This window comes from Xyrauchen texanus, chromosome 8 (assembly GCF_025860055.1).
Source record: "Xyrauchen texanus isolate HMW12.3.18 chromosome 8, RBS_HiC_50CHRs, whole genome shotgun sequence".
Lineage (NCBI taxonomy): Eukaryota > Metazoa > Chordata > Actinopteri > Cypriniformes > Catostomidae > Xyrauchen > Xyrauchen texanus.
Genome location: NC_068283.1, coordinates 14,559,681 through 14,587,182, shown reverse-complemented (window position 1 = coordinate 14,587,182; position 27,502 = coordinate 14,559,681). Strand labels below are relative to the sequence as shown.

General features: G+C 37.8%; 1 protein-coding gene across 1 annotated transcript in view; it reads right to left on the bottom strand.

Annotated features, from left to right (window-relative positions):
• Window positions 1-7,365: 7,365 nt before the first annotated feature.
• Window positions 7,366-27,502, bottom strand: part of LOC127648059 (protein shisa-9B-like) — a 43,002-nt gene continuing 22,865 nt past the window's right edge. The window contains 2 exon segments of the mRNA XM_052132651.1: window positions 7,366-8,052; window positions 13,586-13,732. Coding sequence (XP_051988611.1) covers window positions 7,655-8,052; window positions 13,586-13,732 — 545 coding nt within the window. The 3' untranslated portion in view covers window positions 7,366-7,654.

Sequence of the window (27,502 nt, the reverse complement as noted above, 5' to 3'; positions counted from 1 at the left end):
TTTATGAAGACTGCCCTTCATAGATAAGGAAAAACTTATCTGCCCTCACTCTGGATATATTATATAATAAAATATTTTGTTGAACGCAATTGATTGCCTTGTTTATGTTGCACTATTGACAAAACTTCTTTCTTGGGTTAAATTGAGCAGTTGCTTGCATTCATTGATATTCACTTGTGAATATCTTAACATAAGATACCATTAGGATGTGAGTAATTATGACCATAGAAGCACAAGAACAATATTAATACATGCATACTGTAAATGTATTCTACCTTATGGGAACAATCCCCCTTCCCTCCAAAAATAAACACAGAAAAAGGGATGAATGCTGTCTCTCCATCACTCCCCAGAAAAAATGCTATTATAAATGTAGTCAAAATAGTTATCAATGCACATTATGAATTAATATTTACAGAAAATTGCTGCAAATATAGTCACTGATGCTGTCTATCCCACATAAACCCATTCAAACAGGTTGACAGCGCAGATATGTTTGGAACTATTGAAAGCTACATGAACCATGTGACAGCATGGCAGTGAGTCCAAATTGTGTCGCAAATCTCTTTTTCAATGGCACTGCATTGAATATCTAAAATATAATCACTGATTTTAATGAGCCTTTTATTTGGCCATTAAATTTGATAGAATGCATCAGTAGACTAATTTCACGATAGTCAATTTTAAGAATAATGATCAAAATAGCCTCAAAATGCAGATATGGTCATATGTGATTATTTAACTGCCAAAGGATGCAATTAAAGACAGATAAACAACAACTTTCTCCAATATTTTCTATAAAAAAGGTCATTTTGAGATTGGCCTGTAATTATTTAAAACTGAAGGATTAAGACTAGACTTTTTAAGGAGAGGTTGAACCACAGCGTTTTTAAAACAAAAAGAGGTTGTACCATTTAATAAACTACTGTTTACTATTGCCAGAAGACTAGAACTGACAACATACAGAACTTCGCTGTACTTTTCTGCATATCACGGCGCCATTTTGTGGTTAGTTCTGCATAATGCGGCGGCTCATTGTTGCTTTTTGCGGCCAAACCACTGGCCTGCTCGGTTCTCCCTATGGCCATTCCGCCCCTGATCGGCCCAAAAGTGCATCGGCCCACCGGGAAAATGTCCGGTATGCCAGATTACCAGTCCAGCCCTTTCGCTTTTGTATCGACCACCCTACTCTATGGATAACGCATAAAACCCATATCGGTCAACCACTGAATTATGGATCTCAGGGAAGATAATACAATTAGAAAAAAAATTTAAAAAAAGAGCATGAGCCCGCTCATGTCTACATGTGTGATTTTGGCATCCTTCCTTCTCTTTACACATTAAACATTATCTACCTTACATTTTCCCGGCCAACGCATTGCATTTGGGGCAGTGGTAGCTCAGCGGTTAAGGCTCTGGGTTACTGACTGAAAGGTTGGGGGTTCAAGCCCCAGCACCATCAAGATACCACTGTTGGGCCCTTGAGCAAGGCCCTTGACCCTATCTGCTCCAGGGGTGCTGTTTCATGGCTGACCCTGTGCTCTGTTGGGATATGTGAAAAACTGCATTTCGTTGGCTCTGTACCTGTACTCTGCACAATGACAATAAAGTTTAATCTTAATTTTCACACCCAGCATTCTTGATTACAAATTTAAAAAATACACAAAATGTAGAGAAGAGACATTTATTGTAAATAAGTTGATGTGAACAATACAACAGTGCTTAAATGTTTAACTTGCACATAAAAATATGTGATATAGAATATGAAACCTTAGTGTATTAAATGTGACCCATGGGCAGTGGGATCTACCAAAGAGTTCTGTTTCCCAAAAGCTTTATTTTGTATTCCCAATAAAAAGTACACTGAGGTAAAAACAGTATTATGACTAACTGACTACTACATTCGACACATTTTTAAATAAACCTGGATCACAAAAATAATGATTTAATATATGATTCTCAGGTTTCATGATATGAGTTGAGCTTGTGCAGGGATTGTTTGACATGTATCATTTTAATTTTCAATGCTTTGTCTATATGATTTACAATGTAGACCACTGAACTGGACAACTTGGTCTTATCAGCAACTATGATGCTACTACTTACAAATATCAAGTTATTGTATAACTACTCTGGCTTTATGTGAAGAATATTACAATATCATATTATAGAACATAATGATACTATAGCATACCATCAGCATATCCATATCAATTACCAGAATAAACAAATAGCAATTATTTCAGTTAAAACAGGATGTTTCTACTTATCTCAATTATTTGAGGTATTCATTTTCAAAATGAAATGGTATAAAATCATATGTTTAAAACAACCAGTTACAGACAAAAACACACTAACATCAATGTCAATTCCAATGTGGTTGTGAAGCATCTTTACATGAAATAAAGGGCAATACCATTTTAGCACGACTTATACAACCTCTTTACATGACTGTGAGAGATCAAATCCACCTATCTCAACAATCTCAACAAATGTCCTTCATTTGCTCTTAGCTAACAGGACATGATCACAGCATTAAAGTTTCTCGGTTAATATTCAGCCCTTTTGTGATGTAGTGTACAGCCTGATTGTAAAAGATTGCATCTGTTAAATACCAGTCCATCATTGCTCTAACTAATTAACTAACAAAAAAAATACGTTATGCTTAAATCAAATGATAAAAACATTTCCAGCACTTTCCACATATAGGGTACAAAATGGGGCCTAAAGCTTTTTTTCAGCAAATGGTCAGTGAAAGGTGCTTAGCCTCCAGAAAATGTTGATCGTCGACCTCAGGTGGTCAGACAAAATATTTTATCTGTTGTTTTCTTTTTTTTTGTCTGTTCATTTTATATGAGCTTTGCCATTTTTGCTTGAATTTTTTTTTTAGCAATAAACATTATATAAACATAACGATTAAATATAAAATTACAAATATTCCAAAAATAAAAATAAACAATTCAATGAAATAACTTTAAACAAATAAATTAATTAAATTTATAAAAAATAAAATAAAATAAAACAACAGTTTTTTTCCCACAAATTTAAGAAATACTTTTTTATTGATGTTTTATTTACATAGTTAGCAAATGGAATGAGATTATTTACTTGTCTTCACTGCATGCTGTATAAAGGGTCCAAATGAAATTACTTTCTTTCACAATTTTAAGGCATGTTTATTTTATAGCGGGGAAATCATGTGAAGGTAGCATGAAAAATGTAAGATATAATTTTGGTAAATAATATTTTTAATGATTAAATTTTTTTTATTTAATTGAATAACAAATTATGTCATCTTTATGATATTAATTGTTGTATACAGTCAAGAAGGTAAAGACAACTGAGGTGGGTGGGACAGGTCAAAATCACTTTTTGTTTGGTTAAATTTATGTACGATAATAGTTTCTCTCACATATTTAACACTTAAAAAAAACAACAAAAAAAAACGCGCACACACATTTATGCCCCTAACAGTTAACAAAAATAAGGACAACGAAGTGTACCAAATTCATGAAAAGTGCCTTCCATGTTCTATGCATTCAGCATGAACATCTGCTCAAGAACTCTATAAGACAAAAGCATGTAATCATGAACTCAGACTGCTGAAAACAAGTGTCTATTAATGATCAGCCAAACAGAAAGGCACAATGAGAGGTGGAAACAACAATCAGGATTTCCATAATAAGACTCCCCCTATGTAGGCTCAAAGTAACATAAATACATTTCAACACATAAAGTGTTAACCTTATTATTTAAACGATTATTTCACACAGGTCTGATTTCCATTGCAAAATTTCCCAGATTATGCAGCCAGTCAATGGTCCCTTTAGCTACACAACGGTCTTTGACATTATCAGTGCTTATCCATATCTCAGTGGTCGGAGATGGGAAAAACGTATTCACTACATTATTTAATTCTAAGAAATGCCCCCCCGCTCTGAGTCATGAGCTGACCTGCGGTGAGACTCTCAGGTTTAATAGATGTTGAGTGGACTCAGTGACTGGCAGGCTAGCGAGCATTATGTCAGCCTTAAGTGCTGGTTTGTTGCAGACTGTTTGGCACACACAAAGTCGGTTTTTAATAAAATGAAGAAGAGAAGCAGTTAAACTGTGGGCAGGACTAATTTTGCAGGCGTTTTCATTTTTTTGTCAGGAGAAATCTTAGAACAATCTTTAAAAAAAAAACCTACACATTAAAGAATTCTGTCACATGGTTAAATGAATATTCCAGGATAAGCTCAAGTTAAGCTCAACTGACCTCTTTTTGTGTAATAATGTTTATTACCACAATAAAAATAATAATAAACGCATTCCTCCTTTTCTAAAAAAAAAAAAATCACAAAAAATAAAAGGGAAAAAAAGCAAAGTTATAGTGAAAACAAGTGTCTATTAATGACACTTCGCTTACAATGAAAGTAAATGGGGCCAATTTTTGGAGGGTGTAAAGTCAGAAATGTGAAGCTTATCATTTTATAAAAGTACTTGCAGTACATTAAATATTCTTTTAAAACATGTATTATTTGAGCTGTAAAGTTGTTTAAATTGTCATTTTTACCATAGTTTTAGGGTTTCTGTCATCATGGCAACAAAGTTGTAAAATTGGCTATATCTTTACACAGAAAAGTTGAACATGTTAAAACACATACAGTATTGTTTATGTCTTGTGGCCATACATTTGAAACTGAGTATTTTAACATTTACGGATTGGCCCCCTTTCACTTACATTGTACTGTAAGTGCCTCACTGTAACCCAGATTTTTTATGTTTTTAAAGAAAAGGAGGGGCAAGTCTAAATGAATTTTTGTGGCAATTAAAATTATACTACAAATGCTGTTAATTAAATTAACCTTCTATTGAACCCGGAATATACATTTAATTCCTTGCAGCAGAATTTTTATTCTTAATATAATTAATCAGTTGCTAATTAACAAAAAATAGTTCAAAATCATGATATGCAAATGTGTCATTCATAGGTTACTAAGGTGTTCACACTAGATTTTTAAGCAAACAAAAACATTTTAGACCTTCAATGAATACTATGGGCAAAAAGGAAATGATGTCATGTTCTAAGACCGTTTCGAATACATAAACTATAAATAATTAAAATAACAGTTTACAATAAGGTTCAATTTGTTAACGTTAGTTAATGCATTATGTATCATGAACAAACAATAAACAATATATTTCTACAACATTTTTTAATCTTTTTTTTATTTTTATTTTTATTATATATTCTCCCTTTTTTCCCCAATTTGGAATGCCCAATTCCCAATGTGTTCTAAGTCCTCTTGATGGAGTAGGGACTCACCTATATCCGGGTGGTGGAGGACGAATCTCAGTTGCCTCCGCGTCTGAGACCGTCAATCCGCACATCTTATCACGTGGCTTGCTGAGCGTGTTACCGCTTTACGCCATCCACCGCGGCATCCACGCACAACTCACCACTCTCCCCACCGAAAGCAAACCACATTATAGCGACCAAGAGGAGGTCTACCCTCCCTAACAACCAGGCCAATTCGGTTGCTTAGGAGACCTGGTTGGAGTCACTGAGCATGCCCTGGGATTCGAACTCAAGAACTCCAGGGGTAGTCATAGCATCTTTACTCAATGAGCTAGTCAGGCCCCCCCCCCCCATTGTTCATTATTAGTTCACTGCTAGTTCATAGTGCATTAACTAATGTTCACAAAAACAACTTTTGATTTTAAAAATGTATTAGTAGATGTTGAAATTAACATTAACCAAGATTAATAAATGCTGTAAAAGTACTGTTTATTGTAAGTTCATCTTAACTAATGTTAACAAATTGAACCTTTCTGTAAAGTGTTACATTCATAAAATTTCTTAATAATAATAATAATAAATAAAATAAAAAAATATATGTATAGTTAGTAATAAATATTCAAGATAATAAATTAAAAATGTCAGTGACAATGCAAACCATGCAGCCTCTCTTCTTAATTACAGTTGCATTCTTTTAAACCTTCATTGAATTAAGAAATACGTTATTTCCATGTTTGATTTTCAGCCAATATTCTGTGATAATTCATTGGTCAAGCATCTTTACACCATACAAATTTCAAGTTCACTAAACATGAACTTTAGTACACAACAGCATACAAAAACACTCACTCTTGCCCGTTCACATATGAATGGAGGAACGCAAAATCTAGTGTAACCTCCTACTACCGACTACTGATACTGAAAGTAATGAGAATGAGTTTCTTTCCTGCAAAATACGAGATAATGCTATTGCAATAAGCCCTACTAGATATGTAATTGAATCTTTATTGTCACTATGATTTAGCCTGCCAATCAGCCAGTTTTATTTATGAATTAGTACAGGTGTATTGAGATAACGCCACTTGTTCCTGAGCAAATGAAGTGACCAACACTATGCTTCAAATTCAAAATCAGATACTTGGAATAATTTGGGTGTGGATGTCAAAAAGTACCACTTTCAGAATGTAATACAGCTAGTTTGATGTGTGACTACTTTTTCAGTTGCTCTTATGCTAAATGAAATGGTTCACAGTATAGTAAAGCTTAAAAAAGAAACTTCTCAATCCGAACCAAACAGACTGGAAATGCAAGATAGCAATGTTGTAATTGCAACATTTATGTTGGGTATTAAATAAAAAAGTAGCCTTTCACCTTTATCTTAGCTAACATTGATAATAAATAATACATTATTATAATTAACCCTTCTTTCTTCAAAATGTTACCATCTACGGCTGCACTAACTAACAGATATGTGAACACATCAAAGAACAATGGTGCAACAGAGGGTATAAAAACACTGACAATCAATAGATTTGTTTATATTTTATGCATCTTTGTAATTGAAAAACACCATGTGTTTATAAGCACAAGAGCTCTTAAATAAGGAGTTCTTTTCTTTTTGGAAAGGCACGAGCCCCGTGTTTGTCAGAATATAGCATGTTAAATTGCTACAGGAGGTTTTTGGTGCAAGTGCTCTGGAAAGTCTTTGAGAAGAACTAGGACACGATTACCCTTATATCATCTTTTATCTTCCAGACTGACTATTATATGTTCTTTCACTATCTAAGGAAGCTTATATGTCCTTGGCAACGTTCCGTTATGTACCAGATTCTAAGAAAAACTAAGTATCTTGAGGACAGTGTACCACGAGCCGCTGTTTCTTTTTTTCACCAGAGCTGCACAAGTGTTCAGGTTCAATAGATATTGTGGAGAAACATTGGTTTCATTGAATGATAGCAGTCTCACCTTGAGGCTGAATGTATGTTTGATTGCAATGTCTCATTTGTTTCTCATCACTTTGATGGAAGGACCTGTGAAATAAACTCATCTCTACAGGTCAGATTACTAATTTGCACTGTAACGGATAGGACACAGAAAGAGTACCTTTGAAATAACGTTACACTTTCCCCTTGAAATGAGGCAGATATCCAGTGCATGCCTGTTCCATGCACCGCCATTCAAAGACAAACAGCAAACAGACAGCCAACAGAGAATGGGCCAAATCTTGAGCCAAACCGTTTGACCAAACTTTCCAGCAGGACACGGTCCATATCCAGACTTTTTCCTCCGTCATGCTTGCTCTGTTATCCTCATTCTCCGTTTCAAGCATCCACTCAGAGCTGGGCTCGAGAAACCCTAAAGTTGTGGCTCCTTTCACACGGTCACCTCAGTCTTGCTGTTGGTGACAAAGTAAGGATGTGGCGGCAGGTAATGGTGGCTGTGAGCAGACGTCAGCTCGTTCATTTGTTCCACGGTGGCGCCATGTTTTTGGGGGCCGTACGTTTGCCGGCGGCCCAGTGTCTCTGTCGCCTCCCAGCCCTTCAGCATGCCGGTGTTGGAGATGGTGTTGGACCCAAAAGCCAGCGGGTGGGAGCTGTGGACCTTGGTGCTTTTGGACTTGTGTCCGTTCTGCTTTTGGCAAGGCAACTCTGGGCTGTATGGGTTGGTGGGCTCCTGCTCCAGGCTTACAGAGTGCAAGGGAAGAGTACCTTTTGCCGCCAGGTCGGTCAAGTGCCGTCTGTTAGTGTAGAAGTTTTCATGGGATTTTTCAGCTAGTAAGAAGAGGAAAAAAAATTCAGTAACAATTCATTATTATTTAGAAATAAAAAACAACCTGATTGCTGATTGGGATCTTTCTCTTAAGTACCAGAGAAACACAGATGTAATGGATCAAGGGTTATCACTTGTTTTTCCCAGATGAGAACTTATTCTCTGACAATAATTGACCTAAAGTTTTCCTCCAAGAGGCAACAGTTTTTAAGAAACAGTTCACCCATAAACAACCATTCTTATAGATTTAGTCATTATTTGTTCATCTTCATGTTTATCAAAACCTGTATGCTGTTATATATTTTCTGTAGAACACAAAAGGAGATTTTATTCAAACAGACTTCACACAGATCTTTTCCATATTGCAACAGTTTATTGTGGTCTCATCTGTAAAGCTTCAAAAAGGGCCAAAAGTCTATACATCTCTTTACGTGAAATGCCAAGTCTTCTGAAGCCATATAATATATCTGTGTCAGGAACAGTCCTAAATGTATTTTTTTGTTCACTGCAAATCTTCCCCTCTAGCAAAGCTCTGAAATCTTATTCTCTCCCACATTTAAGCTTAAAAATGGCACATTGACGCGTTGAGCCAGGTTTTACGACACTGATCCCAAATGTCATTGATTCTCATATATGTCAGGTGCGCCATCTTGACTATACAGAATAAAGAATGACAGTTGGCAGCTTCAGTGAATGGGACTAAGAAAATGTATTGAATAACAACTTAAAATTCGGTCTGTTCCTCACACAAAGCTCTCACATGGCTTTAGAGGACATAGCATATAAGTCATATGGAATAATTATATGGTGTTTTTGTCCTTTTCAGAGCTTCACAGACATGGTCACTATGAACTGTCATTTTATGGAAAAGATTTGCTTGAAGATTCAAAAAGATTTCTCATTTTGTGCTCCATGGAAAACAACATTATGCAGAGTTTGGATGGAAATGAGTGTGAGTATACAGTATAATGACAAAACTGTATAAAACTGTTAAAACACTATAAAATAAAAAAATAAAAAAGTATCTAGTTAATTATGCAAAGTGCACTGTTCACAAACTTTAGGGTTTGTTTAAAAATGAACTTCTGCAGCAAATGCAAATATCTCAAATTACATTTTATTTGTAAAGATGTGAATGCAAATGGTGACAAAAGGTAGTTAAATTATTTAAAGTTGTTTGCAACATAGAGATTCATTTCACCCCAGGTCTCTATTTGTTAGAGATCACGATGTATGTAAATGTGTTTCTTTAGATGCAAATTGGTCTGGATTGGCTTTAACCATGCAGCTTTTTCCTATTGATCTGAATCAGTATTTATCATGTACTTGAAAATCACAATGTCACTTTCCAACTCTACAAAAATGGCTTGTCATGCTATTTTTGGACAAAATAAGTATGCACGCTGCCATCTGACATGGCAGACAACAAAATAAGCTGCATCAACATTGACATTCAAATGGCGCCCAACAGCTTCTTTGCAAAGGAGTTATAAATGTTTGCTGTTTGTTGATTAGCATTGCTGGTCACTAGCATATGTCATGGTACAGATGCAGCAACAAATCACTTTCTTGCTCAGTATTTTTGTCTTATTTTCCACAAAAACAAAACAAAAAAAAAAAAAAAAAAAAAAATATATATATATATATATATATATATATATATATATATATATATATATATATATATATATATATATATATAAAACATTTACCTGAGAAGCCAAATTACATAATATATCAAGTCTATTTAACATGAGTTTAGCCTAATTTAACAAACTTTAGTGAGGTTTAGGTTTAAAGCAATTTGCCAATGAGGTAAGAAAAATAAATGTGTTGATTTTGATTTCCCTATTGGCAAATAGTTTTTTTCTAGTTTTAAGCAATAACCTCAATATATTTGGTTCAATTTCTTTGAAAGTAAGACTTAATATCTGTCATTTTGTCATATTGCTTCTTAAATAAATGTTTCTTTCTGACCAGCTTAACCAGCAAGACTTCCTTGGTCAACCTGCTTCATTAGAGGCATGATAGCATAAACTAGGCTAATGTGTTTCCAGGCTATGTCACTAATAATTTCTTCTGGCACAACATGTTTCAAACATCCAGACAACGCTAATGGTATTTCACCTTCAAACATCGCCAGGCCTTAATTGAGATGACTAAACTCTGCTTGAAGTCCTCTCATTTCAGCATGACAATTTAGACTTTTTAATTAAATATCCTTCAGACATTTTTTAACAGCTTTGAAACCCTAACAAGTCACTGCAAACCACAGATCTAAAAGCTCATACCAGGAGAGCGAGCACAAATCAGGCAGGTGGACGTGAGAACAGTTGATCTTTCATTCACATCAATCCCCTGAGATTGACACACATCACAGGGGAAGACTCCCATGCACTGGTAACTCCGTGGCTCCTAGGTACTGTACAGCCCATTAGGTTTGTCTTCTGGACCGACTAGTTTATTAGTCCTTTAATGAATGGCTAGGTCAACCTGGTCTCATAAGAAGTCATAGTATGAGATGGTGAAATTATAAGAAATCGTACAAGTTGGCTCATACAAAAAACTAAACAATGAACAATGTTATTAAGATTTATCCTGAGTTTATCCCCTAAACCAGACCTAAACCTAAGAAAGAAAACATCAAGGTTTGGAACGAGATGATGGAAGTGTTTTACAGTGTTTTACACGTGATATGAGAATGAAGCGATCATCTCTGTTCCGCAACTGCTTTCGGGTCCTTGAATAACGTATAATGTGTGAGTAAGGGCAGTCGGTGGACTTTCTGGTGCTCTCCTAGGGTAAGATGGACAGACTGCATAGTCTGCTTATAGGGAGAGGTGGTTCTGGTTGAATAGGAGGGTAGCTAAAATATGATGCCTATATACTGTTGATTAGAATTTGTTTGTTGATTGGTTGGTCTCTATGGGGATAAAAATTGCATATATTCGTATGAGCCAAGTCTTATGATATCTTAAGGCTTAGCCACCTTTGTACTTATTATTACGAGATGTCATGAGACTACTGTATATTGGTGAGGTTGACAAATCTAGTTTGTTTATGTTTTTATATGTTTTTGTGCCTGTACTTTAATTAGTATGCTTTGCTTTAGCTGTTAGACACTGTAGTAACATATATAAAGCTCTTTTTGAACATGTCTTATGGAAATGTCCCCTAAGAGACTCTTTTGATCAGGGGTCAGGCGAACCTGAAACCAGCCTAATTACACAGGGTTTCCATTAGACCGATTAGTGAACTAGTTATTTAGGAATTCGACTGACTAGTTGATTTAGCAAATATGTAGTTTTTACATACCTATTGTCACCAAAATGTCACCATGTTTTCCCAGTGTTTGTTCTGCACAGGCAACACTTCAGTGGATTCGTAACTGAGAAGTTTTAGCTTTGGCCGAATGTCACAGAGAAAGTCTGCCATCACACATGTCTGCTGCTTCTGCTTTTTGTCTGTCAGCCGTCTACCAGCTGTCAGCTCACTGAAGTCTTTTGATAGCCTTTACTCTAATGCCAGACTCATTTTGGTTGAGATGTGAAAAGGTTGTCGGTATTTCATTTGAAAGTATATTAAACATGATCAGAAATTACAGAAATGTTAATGCTTTGTATGTACTTATTTCTTCAGTTGGAGAAAAATGGAGAGGGGTCAGGAAACATGTTTGAAAACAAGCTTATTTTTGCAATTTCATTTGTTGACACTAGTAGCTCAGAGATTACCACTAATTTATTGTATGAACAATGGGGTTGCCACGGTGTATGGTGTTTCTGGTTTTACTCGGTACAAGGGACAACAACAGTGTAAAGTTTTAAACCGGGTAAAAGGGGGAAACAATGAATGGAACTTCCGATATCAATATTATAGCCGAACAAATAGAATACCCTTAAATAAAGAATAGTTGCCCTATGAAGAGTTTACGACCCATGATAAATTAACCTAAATAATGCATTGAAAGCCAGATGTTCTTTACCAACATGTCAAATTACACAGGCAGCAAAGTATGTGCACTGACAGAAGATGTTTAATTCCAGGTAGCGAATATAATGTGCATGATGGGTAACTGTAAAACGTCTCAGATTCAGAATGACACAAGAAATGCTGTTAGACACAGACATGTGCTTGTAGTCTCGTGGTAAAGGGTTCTCACTTTTTCTTTGTTTCAGTCATCTGAAATTGTTTTGCAAGAATAGTATAATTTATGAGAATGCTGCAAATGACCTCAGATCATCTCAGTTCAGGAGGTGCTCTGAGTTCAGTTCGCTTTATTTCCACAGAGCAGTTCATTGTGAACGCATCTGTACAGGGTCACTTTATATATAGCCTATACATCTGTGATTCAGTCATAAAATAACATAAAAACACGTTCACTTCAAATCATGATTTATATTTCAGTGATTATTATCATCATTATAATTACTATGTTGGGGGGTATTTTTGAAGGGTACAGTGACTGAGTAACTGTCTTCTGAAACATTTCTGATAATTCAGTAATTGTGTATTGAGCAGTGAGACATTTCCACAAAGGCATTCTTGGTTTAGCAGCATTATAAGTCATAAATATAGATGTGCTTTTTTTATGTTGGTTTATTACATTCTTCTCTAAGCAAGTCTCTAGACTCATCATTAATCTTAGCTAAAGCATTTGAATAAGGAATAGCCTAATGCATTACTGGCCCTAATGTGGGCTGACATCCTAATTTGAATACACAACTTCTGAAATCTACTAAAAAACTGTGAAACTGCAGAGACATTTTTATGCCGACGGAATTCACAATTGAGCTGGTCAAGGCACTATCGGACTATTTTCGTAATTACAGCATTATGCCATATTTTTGTTTAGGGAGAATGCAAATAGGTAAATATGTTAAAAAATCTAAACTTTTCCATTTCCATTATTTGTGCCATTTGAGCTTGTCTGCATTTGGAGAAGGCATTAGATCAGTATTTTGGTAAAGAAAGCATGGTAATTAATGATCTAACATTTATGAATAAAATATTTGATTAATCTAAATGGATAATTTGGTCCAGATAGTAGAGGGAAAAGTGAACAGCATACATGTGAACTCCTTCAAGACATCTCATTGTCCACAAGCTGAATTTGGAAGAGAGAATGCCCAGAGTGCAAAGATCTGTAATCTAGGCAAAGGCGAGCTACTTTAAATAAGCTCAAATATAGGATAACTTTAGAGAACATAATTTTTTTTTATAGTGGCTACTTTAAAGAAGCTATAATATGGGGTAGTTTTAGGGAAGATACATTAAGTGTGTGTTAGTGAGTGAGTGAGTGAGTGAGTGAGTGAGTTAGTTGCATATTTAGACACTACATAATTCCCATACTGAGCCCAATCTTGTCTCGTACCTGACTGCAGTAAAACAAGATTTATGGAAGCCTTATCTAATTTCAGCTTTACCACAAATAGAAAATCTGTAACGTCCTAATCATGGACATGATTGGCATCAGAACAGCACAGGTTTTATTTAAATGCACATATGGTTCTGGCTTATTAAGCATGAAAGTCTTACCAACAGCCTTGAGCGAGGCGTACTTGTTACGCTCCTTTCCAGCTTGACATGCCTCATATGGGTGTGCTACCTGTCCAAGGGCAGGATACTGTGTCATGGTTTGCATCAGAGATGAACCTGGTACCACACTGTTCATCTGGGCACCCTCTAAACAGAGAGACATAAAGAGAAAATATATCGTCACCTTCCTAAAATAATGTCCTAAGTCATTTTTTCAGGTTTTTCAGAATGTTTACTAGAGGTGGCCATCATCACAAGGAGATGATTTAGGCAAAAAATGACTTAAGACATTATTTTAGGAAGGTGACGATATGGGATAAAAGCAATAAATCTCAAATGTAATTAAATGTTTCCCTAAAAACGAAAGAAATTATGCTGCTGAGGATATTTCACATATAGCATGTCCATTTTTTAAATAAACATCAAGATTTTATGTTAATCTTTAAATAAATATAGTCTACTACATGAGGGAACATTCTTATTTTAGGTGCTGTGACTGGTCACCATTATAGCTTAATATGCAAATGTAAGTTTATTTCTACCAGAAAGACTCAGACAGCACAGTGTAAAAGAAATGACAAGTTATTGACAATTAATAGCAAGAACATATATATAGTAGTTTTAACAGGCATAAGCCTCGGTCCGGCGGTCCTGTGAGAGATTGTGCAAACCATCAAATCCTGCCGGGAAGACGAGATGTTAAAGAGATTTTGTCTGTGAAGTTCTTCTTCTACATGCTCAGATGTTTTTCCTCTCCCATATGAGTTTTCAGATTTAACGATATCTTTAGCTGCTTGAGGTCTGTTTCATCGACCAATCAACTTCTGACTTTTCTCTTTGGTGATTCACTCTATGCCACCCCCAGGAAGCAGATCATTAGCCATGGATTTCTGGAGCTCCAGCCAGGCTCTCCTATGCTACTAATCGAATCCCTTTGAACTGCTAAAACACGTTAATGCCAAAAGCAATGGTAAGCTCCTTTTGGGATAGCATCTGATATTTGTGATTTGAACATGGTCACAATAGAAGATTATTTGTTTTGTCACATTTCTTTCGAGCAAAGTCTGTCATCTTCAGGACACAGAGGATCTAAATCATAAATGCTATTTTAGAGATTGCTTTAGTTCAATGACAGACATCTGGCCAACTGGAGGGGGGCACAGAAGCATGGCAAATAGACTGGCCCTTTGCCGTCTGGCATGAAGGGCCAATCAGATGTTGTGGGTATTATTTCTAACTATTCTGAAGAGTCACAGGAGACAGAGAAAATGCAGCCAGATACTGGAGAGGAATCTACTTCATCTATTGTAAATTACAAACAGAATGAGTGCTGTATCCATTTACAATGGAAAATGTTTGGTGTGACACTGTTTTTCAATGCAACAATGCTGCCTGATATTTTTTTGTTCTTCAGAAGTTTTTTTAGTTGTTGAATTCTCCTTGATGTGTTGTCTTGGAAAAAGCTCTTTAAGTGTATTGGTTATCAATTTTTTTTCTATCTGAATGACTATTTGCTACAGGATTGTACAGTCTGAAGCACAGGACAAACTGAAGGGCTATTCCATTCTGAATGAAACACACACGTCATACACTTTTCTGTATACCATTTTTTTTATATGTAGCCTACTTACAGTATTTTTAAGTTGTTGTTGTTGTTTTTTATTTTTGACCTTTATAAAAAAAAAAAGGGTTCTAGGTTCAATACAAGTTAAGCTCAATCAGCAGCATTTCTGGCATAATGTTGATTACCACAAAAAGAAATTCGACTTGTCCCTTTAAAAAAAAATAATTATTACGCAATTATTGTAAGAAGCTTACAATGTAAGTAAATGGGGCTTGTCCATAAACATTCAAACAAGCATGGTTTCAAAAGAATTGCCACAAGACACAAACGTTTTACATGTTAACATGAATTAGTTGTCACCCGCACAAGAAGAGACAGTCACAATGTGAGTCAAAACTGCGTTTTATTGCAGGCAAAAGTACAAACAAGGGCAAATCCAGTGAAGCGTCGTCAAAGGGGGGCATGATGTCGGAGCCGGGGAATCAGAATAGAATAAAGGGGCAAATCCGGGAGAGAGTGGTCAACGAGAGCGGGAGGTCGAAGCCGGGAAAACAGTTAACAACTAGGGCGTAGAACTAGACGGGACTAGAGGGATCAAAAGACAGGGGAACAAGGGGAGCTGGCAAGCTAAGAGGAAGACAAGAGGAGTTCAAAACTAGACGAGACTAGCGGGGGGCAAAGACACGGGAAACTAAATACAATAACCAACAAGCGGGAGACGAATATGCTGTGATATTTATAGAGACGAGTGCAGGTGTAAACAATGACAGGTGATAGGGACGAGTGCAGGTGTATACAATGAACAGGAGTGCAGATGACGCGAGTGCAGGTGTACATAATGTTCTGATAGAAGTGGGCATGTGAGCCCGAGGGGGGGAGATAGTGTACGAGCATGTGAGCTCGTAGGAGTAAAACGAGTGTGCAAGCTCGAGCGAGCAAAACGAGCGTAGAAGCTCGAGGGGGCGGAGCGAGGGAGCGGGAAGCGAGCGAGTACACTCGCGGAGTGCGTGTGTGTGCTCGGTGAAGCCGAGCGTGCGCGTGAGCTGGACGAAGGGGAGCACGTGTGCGTGCTCGAGGAAGCGGGGATGGGGCAGAGGAGCGGGTTTCGTGACAGTAGTGTGATAAAATGACATTATTTAAGGCAATATCCAATATTACAACTTTGTTGCCATGAAGACATAATGGAGGTAAATCCTGTAAGTTATTTTATCGCACTAAAATCATGGAGAACAGGGATTTTGTCACACTAGAGTGATGTTAATATGTTTAATGTCTTGTGGCTATTGAAACGGTGCACATTTTATTGTTTATGAGGTGACCCTTTTCACGTTTATGAGGCCCATTGTAAGCCCCTCACTGTAACTGCAAATCTTTTATTTTTTTAAATAAATGAGGGACAAGTCTAATCAACATTTTGCTACAATTGCAATCTACTGAACTTGTACTGAACCTGGAACATTCCTTTAATTTTAAGGAAAGTCCAGAGAAAGGAAGGCAATAAGATCAGATATGGCGCAAATCAGACGAACCTTTGTCCGATAAGCAAATTGGCTCTATGCTGCAACCACATGCACTACCCACTTATAATATTTATAAGCAATAAACCACTGATCAACTAATTATTGCTGTCAATTTAATTTAACGCGTTAATTTAGTGCTATTTAATTGTATAAAAACGCATTAAGACAAATTAATCCCTCCTTAACTGTACTTGAAGTCGGTAATAAAATTAAGTATTTCCCTACCTTTGGAGCACTTCAAGCTCGAAAGACATTTAACTTTGTGTTTGTACAAACCGCATCAACAAGGGGCAGTCAGCACCTCAAAAAACAAACAAACTCATAAACAGTGGAGACACAGAAAAAGAGCCATTTTTGAGAACTGAACGAAGCACAACAGAATGCAGGGATCCTTTTGAACTTTGAACTACATTCAACATGAAAATGTGTCCTGAACTAACTGTGTCCTGTCCTGCTCCAAAAGAATTCATCTGACTCATACAGTATGTATATAGACCAACAATTAAAAGGACAGGAATAGTGCAGAGGGAACACAAGAACACATCCTGTGAGAACAGGACAAATTGACAAACTCAATTGGATCGGAAAACTCAAAGGACTGTGGTGTACTTTTGACTTATGTTCAACGATATGGAAATAAAACAAACTATATATATATATATATATATATATATATATATATATATATATATATATATATATCGGTTGGACAGTTCTATCCTCAGACTCCTAGACATAAAGATCCCAGAGGTGCATCAGTTAATGTGCTCATAAACCAGGTGTGCAGAATATCTAATTAAACGTGAGGAAATTAATTATGCTGTGATCCATAATCTCTTAGGCAGTGAGATTAATTCAAATGGAAACAAATCATTATGTGATGGAACTGTAATAAAGTCAGGTTAAAATGTCCCTTCGCGGAAAATGAAATGCCTGTCCTGGGGTACGTAATTGATTATTGAGTGCCACTAGAAAACATCCTTTAAATGCAGAGCTTAACCTAATGCAGCCATTTCAACGGGAAAAAAAAGCTTCTAAATCGCTGTATCTTCAAACTCTGTCCAGAGTTTCTAACTCTTTGATTGTGGAGACAATATGTATCCCTTAGCTCTGACACAGCAGCTGTAGGCATGATGGCAGGTAACACTTTTTAATTAGTATGATGCTCAGAGACACTTGTGTCATTATACAAGACACAGCTCTAATTTACCATTGATCGTTACGTTACCATTAACCTTGACCTCATGCCTTTTACAGTATAGACATACTAAAAGTGTGTTTGTTTACACAGGTATTCCGATGTTGCCATGCATTGATCAGCATTGATCAGTAATAAATGAACATTTCCCTGCTATCTTTTTAACACATTGTAACAGGGATTAAAATGGGCAAGGAGGAGGTGGGAACCGGACAAACCATCAAAATAATGTTTAAATAAAACTTAAAATGACACGAACATAAACACGCACGGCAGCTGCATGTGGCTCTCTCTCTCTCCCAAACTGCCACATCTGGCTCGGCTTTATCCCTCTCCTCGGCTGATTAGCCTGATTGGGTGCCGGCCATGGACGGCCCAGCCCCGCCCTCCTCCTCATTACACTCCTCCTTACATTGCCTCAGGCAGGGAACCCCCAGCATGCTGTAAATCACCCCCCACCGAGGGGTTGGCGTTGCCCTTCTGGACGCAGGCTTTACCCGCCTTTTGAGACCTGGGAGGGAGACAAGGATAGGGAAAAGAGGAGAGGAAAAGCGTGATAGTGAGAGAGAAAAACAAATTGCTCACCGGTTCCCAGACACGCCTTTGCCTGGTTCTCCTCCACCCTCTGCCAGACAACAGCAGCTCCTCCCTGGGCAGACTGGAGCGAGTCCTCTGACTCCTCCATCCCCCGGCGGACAGCGGTGGCTGCTCCTTTGGGCAGATGGCAGTGGCGAGGACTCCACGACAGCGCATGCCTCCTCCTTCCCAGGTTTTGGCACCAATGCAACAGGGTTTAAATGGGCAAGGAGGAGGTGGGAACCGGATGAACCATCAAAATAATTTTAAATGAATACTTAAAAAGACACAAAAATAAACACACACAGCAGCTGCGTGTGGCTCAGCTTGGTCTTATCCCTCTCCTCTGCTGATTAGCCCGATTGGGGGCCGGCTGTGTGCACTCATGGGCCGGCTCCGCCCTCCTCCTCCTCGTCACGAACATATTTAAAGTTTATGAAGGTGAAAAAAGAGATGATCCCTCTTAATTCTGCCCTAAAACTGTCCCTTATTTCACATACTTCGTTCACATTTGTGTTACCGTACAATCACACCCCAAAGGTAGGTACTCCAGGAGAAATAACATGAGTTTGGGAATAACTAGCCACTGATTCTTCATCTGTAGACATTAATTTCTTTGCAGATTTCTGTCTTTGTAGTGTTGCCATACAACATCCAATGTAGAGCTGAAACAACTAATCCATAAAATAGATTATTATCTAAAATGGAAATCATCTACAAAAATTTTAATTATCGATTAGTTGGATATATACTGTTAGATCACAGCATGGAGAAGCTCCATCAGTGATGTCACTTTACAGCCCAGTGAAAATGTTTTGCATGACAAAACTCGTTTGAAAAATGAAAAAAACATGACCCAAGTTGTCCAGCGCATGAGAGCACTTTGTAAACACTTCAAAAAAGATCATAATAAGCATACAGTTTAATGTGGACCGGTTGCTGCTTCAGGTGTGTGGACAGGTGTGCTGTTTGATGCACTTAAGAGTTGTTTCTCTCCAGCACATGACATATATTTTACTGTTATTTCTGTTTTATAATGTATACATGTTGTGAATTCAAAATCAGCCATGTACTGTATTTCTGCGTATTTATCAACACTGTTTGTTTTTACCACATGCGAGTCTCCATTAAAATTCTCTGAGCAAGCAAGCGTGCATATCCACGTCAATCAAACTGATCGCAATGGAGAAAAGAAGCGTAATCACTGGAACTACTGCAACATCATACTGTGATTTCAGTTTCAATGTAATCAATTGTGCAGCTTTCATTGATTTCAAGCTGATTTCTCAGAGGTCATAGTGTGTGGTTTAAAGTGTTTTTCTCATTACGTAAGCGCATTGTGGCAGCGGGGGCGTGGTCAAGCACCCGTCCGGGAGAGAAAAGCGGTAAGGGCGCTTACACCTGAGCTAAATTAAGCCTAACACCTGTGTCTAATTGCAGTAGCGTGAGGAGAGCAGATAAAAAGCAGCAGCCACAGAGCATGAGAAGGAGAGCCCGACACCAACACCGAGAAGCAAAGTGTTATGTCATTTGTTGAAACTGTCGAGAGAAAACATTAAAGAAACCTTACCTTGAAACTGACGTTGTTGCACCGCGAGTTGTGCTTCCCCGGACAAGAGAGGGACTAGGCGGGCTGCCCACTGGTCTTGTGGCCAACCCCAAATTTCTGCCGTACGTTCAAACAGGTCCAGGAATGCCTCTGGATCATCTGCCGGCCCCATCTTCTGTAACGCGGGCGGGGGCAGTGTGGCGCGGGTGTCCGGGGTCATGGCTGTGGCTGGAGCGGCCTCCTGGCTGAGGAGGCTCCGGATGGCGAGCCGGTCCTCTGCTTCAGCCCGCATGATCTCGAAGAACCGACGATCCTGGTCCTGCCGGAGCTCAAGCAGGGATTGTTGGTGGCTCTGATGGAGTGTAGCGAGGGACTAGAGGACTTCCACCAGCTGGGAGGACTCTATGGGGCGACTCTTTTCCATAGCGAGGAAAAAATGTTCCTTCTTTTTTTTTTTATCTTTCCGGGTTTCGGCACCAGTGTAAAGGTTTTTCCACTAAGGAAGGGTCGGAAACAACGTCAGTTTCAAGGTAAGATTTCTTTAATGTTTTCTCTCGACAGTTTCAACAAATGACATAACACTTTGCTTCTCTGTGTTGGTGTCGGGCTCTCCTTCTCATGCTCTGTGGCTGCTGCTTTTTATCCGCTCTCCTCACGCTACTGCAACTAGACACAGGTGTTAGGCTTAATTTAGCTCAGGTGTAAGCACCCTTACCGCTTTTCTCTCCCGGACGGGCGCTTGACCACGCCCCCCCTGCCACACGCATGTAATACAATGAGCATAGGATGAGACTTTTCAGCACGATAGTGAATCTACACTGCATTTACAGATGATTGTACTATATTAAACTGTATATAATGCTGAATATAATGTATATTAGAATGTGCTCTGCCTTTCACGTCACATCGAAAAATAAAATAAGTGAAAGAAGGCTGTGTTTATTTCAGTAATGTTATGGTTAGGGATAGGGTTTGGGTTAGTTTAGAAGTATTTTAATGTACTATAATTACTACTCAAATGTTTCCAATAATTAAATGTGCTGTACCTTTCAAGTCACAAATATGTCAAAGAAATACATTAAATACATAAATAAATAAATGTAAGTGTGCATGCGCATGACTGTAGTCCAGCAGATCTGAAAATGTTGAAAGCATTGACTGATTTAAGCAGAAAAAATATTCAACCTCCTATCACAGATTTCCCAGTGTTATCAGTCTATTTATGGAGAAAAATTACTCCACACAAAGATTGTTAAACTTTACACATTCTCAAATCAACCCTTGAACAGCACTATTTACACATTGATATGTAGGACCAAACTGTTGGTCAATAGCAGAAAAAGCTGCACATGATAAAATAGCTTTTAAAGTAAAGAAAACCAAATGCTGGACTGACAGAAATTGCTCTAATTTGTAAGTGGTTCAGAGACAGAGAAAGAGAGAGAGGCCATTTATCCAGGAGGAGATGTTAGCTATGCGTGAGATGTCACCCTGGTTTGGGTTCTCATAATCTTTTCTGCCAGGTTGTCTGATTGGAATTTGGCCCATTTTTGAAAGAGAGCAACTTAATTAATATGGCTTTTATTCATGGTATATGGACAGTTCGATTCCCTCCTGGCCTTTGATTCACACACCTTATCTAACACAGCTGATGAATATGACTGAGGTCGTTTTATATATATATATATATATATATATATATATATATATATATATATATATATATATATATATATATATATATGAGAAACCCATGGCTCTGTTTGTGTTAAAGTGTGCAGCTTTGTGAATCTGTGACACATTTTAATTCCCCCTGAATTTTTCCTCTGGGATGTATTTGAAATATACCAAACACCATACACAGGGAGACCAAAGGTAAATGTCCAATAAAATCAAAAGAACTTTTTGGAAACACCAAACTCTAGTATTTGTGGTATCAATCTTTAATTTTAAAGAGCCCACCTAATGCTGTATCTTAATGATAAAAAGAGATAATGAGCACAGAAATTGGGCTAATTACAGCCATATTCCCCACTGGTCAAAAACAGATATCAGTGCCTAGCTAATTACTTTAGAGAGAGGCATAAAATGATCTGTTGTGTCTGATAAAAACAGTATTAACCAAACATTGCAGGGCTATGAAGAACACATATTTGATAGCAACAGGATCTACTATCTAAGTTACAGGAACACATCAGGTTGTACTGTATTTCTGACATCAAGAATAAGTCAACAAATCATTATCAAAGATAAGGTGGGCTAGTGTGGTCAAAATGATTTTATTTTTTCTAGCATTTTCATAGTGCAAAAGGTCAGCTTCCTTATTCGTAAAACTTTTTAATGCAGCATCAAATTAATTGGTCAAGGCCTTTAAGAAGAAGGACAGCAAAGTTGTCTCAAAAAATTCAAGACCAGCTCAAAGTGAGTCAAGACCGAAACTTGGGCCTCATTGGAAATGCAAAGGGGTATTTTGGGGTCTAAACACAATAGTGCCATGGGGAGGGCACATACAGTCTCAGACAAATAGAACTTTCCACACCAAACCAGTCTTATTCTAAAATAAATTATGGATTTTTCAGCTTCAGAACATATCGTTCGGCAGTTTTGTGAATATATATGTACATATTAGGAAAATATGTGGAGATAGTTTTGCTCCAAGCACAGGTATGAGACCAACCTAGTCTCATAGAATGAACGTTTTTTTAACCACATTTTTGCAAAACAACTTTTATGTGCCAAATTCTACGTTTTGTCACAGTTTCCTGTTGAAATTATGCTATGACAACTTTGCTATGTGTTTTATTCACTTTCACACATATCACAAGTACAATGGCTAATTACGACTTTAGAAACACTTATTTTCCACTCTTTTTCTTTACATCATTTGAAAAACGATACTTTTCATGCTGTTTTTAATTACCTTCATTTACACACTAATTCCAATGTGATTTGCTACCACGTTTGCTCAACTGATAAATTGTTCATAGAAGCGACAGGAGATGATGTGGTTACTTCAGAAAATGTACTTTTATTATCTCATTTTGTTTTTAGACACTATCAGTTAGGTTTAGGCATTGGTTTTGTGTAACAATGTCTGTTTTGTTCACCTCTCTTTTATTTTTAGATCACTATTGGTTAGGTTTAGGTTGTTTTAGTTTTGGGTGGTACATTTTACTCTTAATCCATCTATCATTCACCTTAAAAAACCTTGTCTGTAATAAGGCACTTCATTTTGTTTTATTCAGGAGACCAGGTTGTTTGATACATTATGTGTGTATGGAATATGGTACATTTATGTCATTTAAGAGGCTTGCTTCACAGATGATGTGCTAGCTGTCAAATAGCAACCGCCATGTCCACCTCCCTGGTTTTCATCGCCAGAACTGCAGTTGTACTGGAGGCCCACTCTCTTCATAGAAGAATAACCCAATAAACAGGGTAAATAATACTGTCTTGGTGAATCTTGCCTTGTGGCTGTTCTTGGTGTACATATTTATTCTTCTTGCACTCCTTGAACCTAAGATTGGATCTCTTGCCTAAACACATTTTAAAGTTAAAGTGTGAAACATTTTGACATTATATATTTAATATATATATATTTAATAATGTTAAAAATACCCTGCCTAGCTCAATATGCAGAGACATGGAATGCAAGTCTCTCAGGCCATTTATTGTAACTAATCAGTGTTTCTCAAATAATAATTATGAAAGAATGCAATTTACTGAGGGGTTTTCGGCAGGATTTTTATTGAATTCTCTCTGTACCAAATTATAGTATGGTTGTGACTCATGTGGTTATTATCCATAAATATTCAACACCACTTCCACTGTCTCAAATTCAATAAATATTAATGGACAGAGATTGGCACAGCATTGCCCATTGCTAACCCTCAAATTCTCCCATAGTTATTACTCAGTACTACTGTGTGCTTCTGTGTTGCAAAATTACTCACACTGTACACAGGCAGTCTTAAGAGACACAACTGGAAAAATAACAGCAGAAGGATGTTATTTGATTTGTAGTGAGCCACAACACAGTGAGAAGAGGGCAAACCATGGGAATTCAAAACTGTGAACCAATACATGTACATGAAAGTAAAGGAGCATTCAAAACACCTTAAAATTCCCATACAGCCAAGAGGTTGCTACAACCCTGTGAATATTTGTTCTGGTTGTCAAACTTAGTGAAACATGTCCAAAGTTAATGTGATGAACAACACCTGTGTGAACTTTCAATATGATCACATGGGAAATCTACATGTTGATCTAGAAAGTTCATGTTCCCTGAAATGAACCCCATTCAGTCGAAATACTGACAAGCTCAATTCCCATCAAACCTTTTTACATTCATTCAGGCATGATCACATTTCACTCTAGCGCTACTGATACCACATTTAGTGAGCAACTTCCAAGACCTGGGTTCTGGTCCCTTGGGAACCAGGAAGTAATTGTGTTCACATAAACAATGGTAGGCATGATTCGGAGGCTGCATTTTTCCTATAAAATGTAATTTTTACCCAAATGATGGTTAGGTTCAGGGGTGGGGTTTGGGTTAGGGGGTAGTGGTGATAAAATATGCATTCCTGTTGACTGTATTACATCATTCACAACTTAAACTACAACTTCTATTTGGCACCACTCTGTGGACATTTCACCCCAAAACTGGAACTCACACTTGACCATACATTCCACAGCAATTCCAGCTTCTGCCACTGGGGACAGTGATTTTAAGTTCTGTAATCACAGAATGATTATAGCAGATTTCATACATGCACAGTGACCTTGGAAACCAGCTAGTTTAAAGTAACTGCAAAAAAATAAGTTAATTTAGTCTTGATGAAAGCCCTTAAATTTGTTTGCAGATGCCATGCACTTGAATTTATATTTTGTTATCTAATTGCAATACAATTCTTAATTTTTTAAGTATGTCATAAGTGTTTATGTAAAGGGAGCCAGCTGGTATGTGATAGCTGTGTGGTATGTGTAAACCTCACTCCCCTGGCCTGAAGAGGTGCACTAGCGACTAACGCAAGATGTAGCCTTTAGCCTTCTCATTAGCGTGCCTGCCTTCCATGCCGGAGACTCTGGTTTGAATCCCGCTTGGAGTGGGTTAAGCAGGACCAGTCACATGGTGCCTTGACACAGTCTGGAACGAGGTTTAGGGAGTGAATGTAACAGGAGCCAGCTGGTATGTGATAGCTGTGTGGTATGTGTAAACTGCACTACCCTGGCCTCAAGAGGCACACTAGTGACTGTTGCTAGAGCCTGTAGCCTTTACCCTCCTCGTTAGCACGCCCGCCTCCCATGCAGTAGACGCCAGTTCGAATCCTGCTCAGAACGGGTCGAGCAAGACTGGATACACTTTTATACTCACTGTATCCCACATCCCCTAACTCACAAGAATACTGTCAGGTACAATAAAAAAATAACAGAAGTGCTATTTGAGTTTGGCTCAGTTGTGAGCTTTAATTAATAGGGAAAAATGCATAACGTATAATGTTAATCTATTGAGTTATGTTTGGAGACAAGGCATAAAAGACAATAATGAGTGCATGTTATGTGTGCACGGAATCCAATTTAGTACTTCATGCATTACTTACATAAATAAATTCCCTGATCTGATCTGCACTGCCTCACACAAACCAAACACAGTAATAAATTGATTTTTTTTTCCTCTCAGTAAATGTTTCAAACACTCAGTCCCAAAACTCTGGAAGATTATGCCCTTGAGACTAAATTCTGCCACTGAAAAATGTAGACCAAAAAAGAAAAAGAAAAAAGTGGAGTGCAGTGTACCCATTTCTCATAGCAGTGCCATGTCATTCAGCTTGGACTGACCCATTTTTGGAATGTATAGCACCACTGGGCTTACATTTTGACTGAGAAGAGGTGTTCTACCAGTCAGTCAATTACATGCTTTTAAAGTGAGAGGCAACACTGCTCACTGCTTGACCACCAGTGGTAGAAAAAGAGGCCACACTGCCATAAGTGCTCCAATTGCCATGGGAGGCTTGTGCCACAGAGACACAACAGGAACAGGAAATAGCACTTGTGTGCCATTTGGGCACCTGTCAGCTCTCCAGTACACAGAAGAGCCAAAATATTGTTCTGCCAGGGTACAGCATGTTGACACTGTTACACCAGGTTAAATGCTTGAATAAAAGCACACCCATATAAATAGGTAATTTGGTACAAAACATGCATGCATTATGGTACAAAACATGCATTTGTTTTAAATCAACTAGTCGGATGGTTTCTTGAATGACTAGTTGTCTAGATGGTCTAGAAGGAAATGTTCACATTATCATATAATTGTTAGGCCGAATGTTAGTGTAACGGTAGCCAGCTAGAACGTGCTGTGCAGTGTGTGTGTGTAAACCTCAATCCCCTGGCCTCAAGAGGCGCACTGGAGACTTATGCTAGGGGCTGTAGCCTTTAGCCTCCATGTTAGCGTGCTCACACCTGAAAAATCTACCTATTTGCTCACCTGACTGTCCAAGAGAATTGGAAATTTCTCTCCAACTCTTCTCATTCTCCACCCGGTTGTGGTATAGTTCAGATGAAACATAAAATAGGCACCAATGTGCCACACATTTTTCCTCCATTTCTTCGGTCCAATGAGACTTTCTTGATACCGCAGCCTTGCTAGTTGATGTTCTGTTGCAGGTACATCAGGACTCCTCCCACTGAAACTTCCCATGGCATATTTCTTGCTCTCTCATTGGCTGTAGTTCAACGCTGCAGTTGTATTCAGTCAAAACACATTTCACTTTGCACGATTTGGAATCGCATATGGGTCCAGATATTTAACATTCTAGATATCTCACTGAAATCGCCGATGCTTCGGTGCTACGTGTTTGATAGTTCATACATTGCGTTCGTTGCTCACGGGAGCGAGCTCCGATGTGCCTACGATTTCAGGCTTTTCTCGGCGATCTCCACAAAACTGTTGGCGAGCGAAAATCGTGCTTTAAATCGTGTAGTGTAAACTCGGCATAAACCTCACTCCCCTGGCCTCAAGAGGTGCACTAGCGACTGATGCTAGAAGCTATAGCATTTAGCCTCCTCATTAGCGAGCTGGCCTCCCATGCCAGAGATGCCAGTTCGGATCCGGTTTGTGCAAATTGAAACACTACTGCTAAAAATATAAAAACTTTAAAAAGACAAAAAGAAAAAATCTACAACTAGATAAACTACTTCCTCTGACTAAATGTTGACCCATAGCTAATTTTAAGTCTTGTTTGTTTTTATTTTGGGTAGCTTTATCCATAATTTGTTGGGGTTAGTTTAATAGCTTTGAAATAGGGCTTTCTTAAGTTACATCCTTTCAAATGATATTCTTTAAGATGCTATTTTTTACTGACAGTGCTGCCTTGTTTACAGACAAAGTGAATATTGATATAGGCTTTGAATGTCCTTCTGTCAGTCTAACCATACTGTTTGGATACAAAGTGAAGGATGATTATTTTTATGCTGTTTACGACTGCTCTGATCTTGCATAAAAATAGCA